Source organism: Bison bison, unplaced genomic scaffold, assembly GCF_000754665.1.
Source record: "Bison bison bison isolate TAMUID 2011002044 unplaced genomic scaffold, Bison_UMD1.0 scf7180017864492, whole genome shotgun sequence".
Classification (NCBI taxonomy): Eukaryota; Metazoa; Chordata; class Mammalia; order Artiodactyla; family Bovidae; genus Bison; species Bison bison.
The window spans coordinates 7,228,197-7,231,278 of NW_011495051.1; the positions used below are offsets into that span (position 1 = coordinate 7,228,197).

At 56.2% G+C, this 3,082-nt stretch overlaps 1 protein-coding gene across 1 annotated transcript in view; it reads right to left on the reverse strand.

Annotated features, from left to right (window-relative positions):
• CCDC159 (coiled-coil domain containing 159) overlaps positions 1 to 3,072 on the reverse strand; it is a 5,882-nt gene extending 2,810 nt beyond the window's left edge. Inside the window, exons 1-7 of the mRNA XM_010828319.1 lie at positions 2,668 to 3,072; positions 2,352 to 2,578; positions 1,584 to 1,730; positions 1,370 to 1,403; positions 954 to 1,042; positions 781 to 862; positions 392 to 587 (exon numbers count right to left, since the gene is read on the reverse strand). Coding sequence (XP_010826621.1) covers positions 392 to 587; positions 781 to 862; positions 954 to 1,042; positions 1,370 to 1,403; positions 1,584 to 1,721 — 539 coding nt within the window. The 5' untranslated portion in view covers positions 1,722 to 1,730; positions 2,352 to 2,578; positions 2,668 to 3,072. The remainder of the gene's footprint in view (positions 1 to 391; positions 588 to 780; positions 863 to 953; positions 1,043 to 1,369; positions 1,404 to 1,583; positions 1,731 to 2,351; positions 2,579 to 2,667) is intronic.
• Between the last annotated feature and the right edge of the window lie 10 nt (positions 3,073 to 3,082).

A 3,082-nucleotide genomic window follows, 5' to 3' on the forward strand; every position in this document is an offset into this window, starting at 1 on the left:
TTCTGACCTTCAGCCTCCTATTCCCTCAGGCCCCCATTTCCTGGCTTCCAGTTCTCCATCTTCTGGCGCCCTTGACCTCCCATACCCCAACTCTGCCCCTCTCCACCACCTCTCCCCTCCAGTTTCCCATCTCACCCCTGCCAGCTTTCTGGTCCCCTGAGCTCCCTTCCCATCCCTGTCTCCCCTTCCTCTGGCCTCCCAGTTTCCCACACAGCCCCACTGCCTCCTGCCTCCTCCACCCCCTCCTCTTGTCCCCCAAGCTTTCCATGGCCCCCCAGACTCCCTTACTTACTTCCCCCTCCCATTTCCCCCATCCCACTTGTGGCCCCTTCTCCCTGGCCTCCCTCCTCTCCTGAAGCAACCTCCATGCAACCCTCCTGGCAACACCCACCTGTCCCGGATCTCCTGGGCCAGCAACTGCAGGCAGCGGGTGGTGCGGGCCCGCTGCACCTCCTCGTTGTCATGCAGGCTCTTCTGCAGCCCCTGCAGGCCTTGAGCCAGGGCCTCATACAGCTCCTGCCGTCCCTCCACCACATCCCACTTGTGGCCTTCCTTGTCTCCCTGGTGGCTTGTGGGGCCCAGCACCTCTACAGAGATGGTGGGAACTTGCCTGAGCCCCACCCACAGCCCTGAGCCTAGCTTTGAACACAACTTCCCCTAACCCTCACCAGACCCTGGCCTGAAACCCAAACTCATCCAATTTTTCCCACCCTGGCCTGACCTGGCTGACCTTGACAGGGCCAGCCTCCAGCCTTACCTCAACCCTTGGCCAGTTCTCACCTTCCAGCTGTTGGATCTTGATTTGCTGCAGGCAGCTCTCCTTCTCCAACAGGGTCACTGAGTGGTTTAGGAACTCGAAAGCCTGGGCCGAGAGGTCAGGCCTAGGGGTGGGAGCAGGGGTGAAGTGGGAGGGGATGGAGACAATTGCTGGAGGTGGGGCTGAGGTGGCTCACCTTGGTCTGGGCCTGTAACTGACACCTGAGTGACTCCAGTTCACATCTCAGAAGCTTCTGGCAGTCGGGAATCATCGAGGTGGACTTAACTGTGAGCAGAGGTGAGGGTCAGCCAAGGCTGGGAAGGGTGCGGGGGGTGGGGGGGGCAAGGTCAGGGCAGAGGTCAGTAGAGGTTCAGGGTTGGGAGTGAGGCAGGGGACAAGGTAAGGAGCTGGGGTAGGCTGAGGCAGAGGTAGAAGAAGGAGTAGGGGTCAAGGTCAGAGACAAGGATGAAGGGCAAGGTCAGGGGCAAGGGTCAGCTGATGACAGGGATGAATGGGAAGCAATGGTGCAGGTCCACTGAGGAGGGGGCAGAAGGTGGAGGTAGGAACTGGTGGGTCTTCTACCCATAGTCTTGTTGGGTGGAAGGTTCTTACCTTTGGTTTTGGAACAGCTGGTCTCCAAGGGCTTCTAGAGAAGGGGGACATGAGGGCAGTAGAAATTTACCCCTGGGCTGCATCCTTGCTCACCCTAACCCAGGGTGTGGGGGTTAGACATGATTTGGGTCTGCTGAGTTCTGGGTGTCCTAGACCCCCGAGGGCAGGCAAAGCTGCCTCCAGGCATATGCATGCACCCCCAACCCCACCTCACCTCTGCCCCAGCCCGAACACACTCAGAAGCGCATCTGTGTGGCAGGCATGGGGGCTGCCCCTGAGAACACACAGCTTCAGAGCCCTCACTCCGGCTTGGACTCAGGTAATGGCCCTCTTCTTTAGGGGCAAACGGCATCAACAATGTCTGCAAGGAGCACCAGCAACCCCTGATGCACAACCACACACAGTCATCGAAACACAACCATAGACACACAACTTCAGACACAGAGATGCATGCTAAGTCATAAGACCCAGGGCACATGTCATGCCCATCTCAGACATACAACCACAGTCACAGACACACAGGCAGTCATACCCAGAGACAATCACAGACAGAACCTCATTAAGACACATAATGGGCTTCCCCAGTGCTCAGACGATCAAGAATCTGCCTGCAATGTAGGAGACCTGGGTTCAATCCCTGGGTCGGGAAGATCCCTTGGAGAATGCAATGCTAACCCACTCCAGTATTCTTGCCTGGAGAATCCCATGGACACAGGAGCCTGGTGGGCTACAGCCCATGGGGTAACAAAGAGTCAGACAGGACTGAGCAACTAACACTTCCACAAGACACACAATGAGGCATCCATTCCATTCATTCAAGACATTTTTAGTGCAGGCCTGGCTGAGCACTGGGCGCTGTTCTGGGTGCTGAAGACATAAGGCGTGAGGGTTCTCAAGAGCTCTCTGCTCCACAGCCCCCACCCGAAGCCCTGCAACAGTAGATTGAGGTGTGGCAGGAAGGGGTTTCCCAGGTGGGGTAGACCTTAGTGCTGCTGTTATGCCTCTTCGGAAGATCCTGGCCATTACACGGCTCCTGTGAGTCTGAGCAAAGGGTGGAGGGAGACCCATGTGACTGACACCCTGAGTCTCTCCCTGGCCTCCAGGCTTCAGTTGTCACTGTGTTTTCAGGTGCAGTCGGCTGTGAGGTCTCTGGCTCTGGGTCCTTCGACCAGTGAAATGTATATTCCAAGGTCTTTTCTGAGGAAGTGCCTGGCAAGAGGGATGGGTGGTGAAGGTTTCCTGAGAGCCAGCCCACATCACACCAGCTCCCCCAGCCCCAGGCTAGTCCCTCAACGAACCACTGCACTTGTCACACTTCTTTTGAGCAGGCGAGCACGAACCACAGCACTTGTCACACTTCTTGTGAGCAGGTGAACATGAACCACAGCACTTGTCACACTTCTTGTGAGCAGGTGAACATGAACCACAGCACTTGTCACACTTCTTGTGAGCAGGTGAACATGAACCACAGCACTTGTCACACTTCTTGTGAGCAGGTGAACATGAACCACAGCACTTGTCACACTTCTTGTGAGCAGGTGAACATGAACCACAGCACTTGTCACACTTCTTGTGAGCAGGTGAACATGAACCACAGCACTTGTCACACTTCTTGTGAGCAGGTGAACATGAACCACAGCACTTGTCACACTTCTTGTGAGCAGGTGAACATGAACCACAGCACTTGTCACACTTCTTGTGAGCAGGTGAACA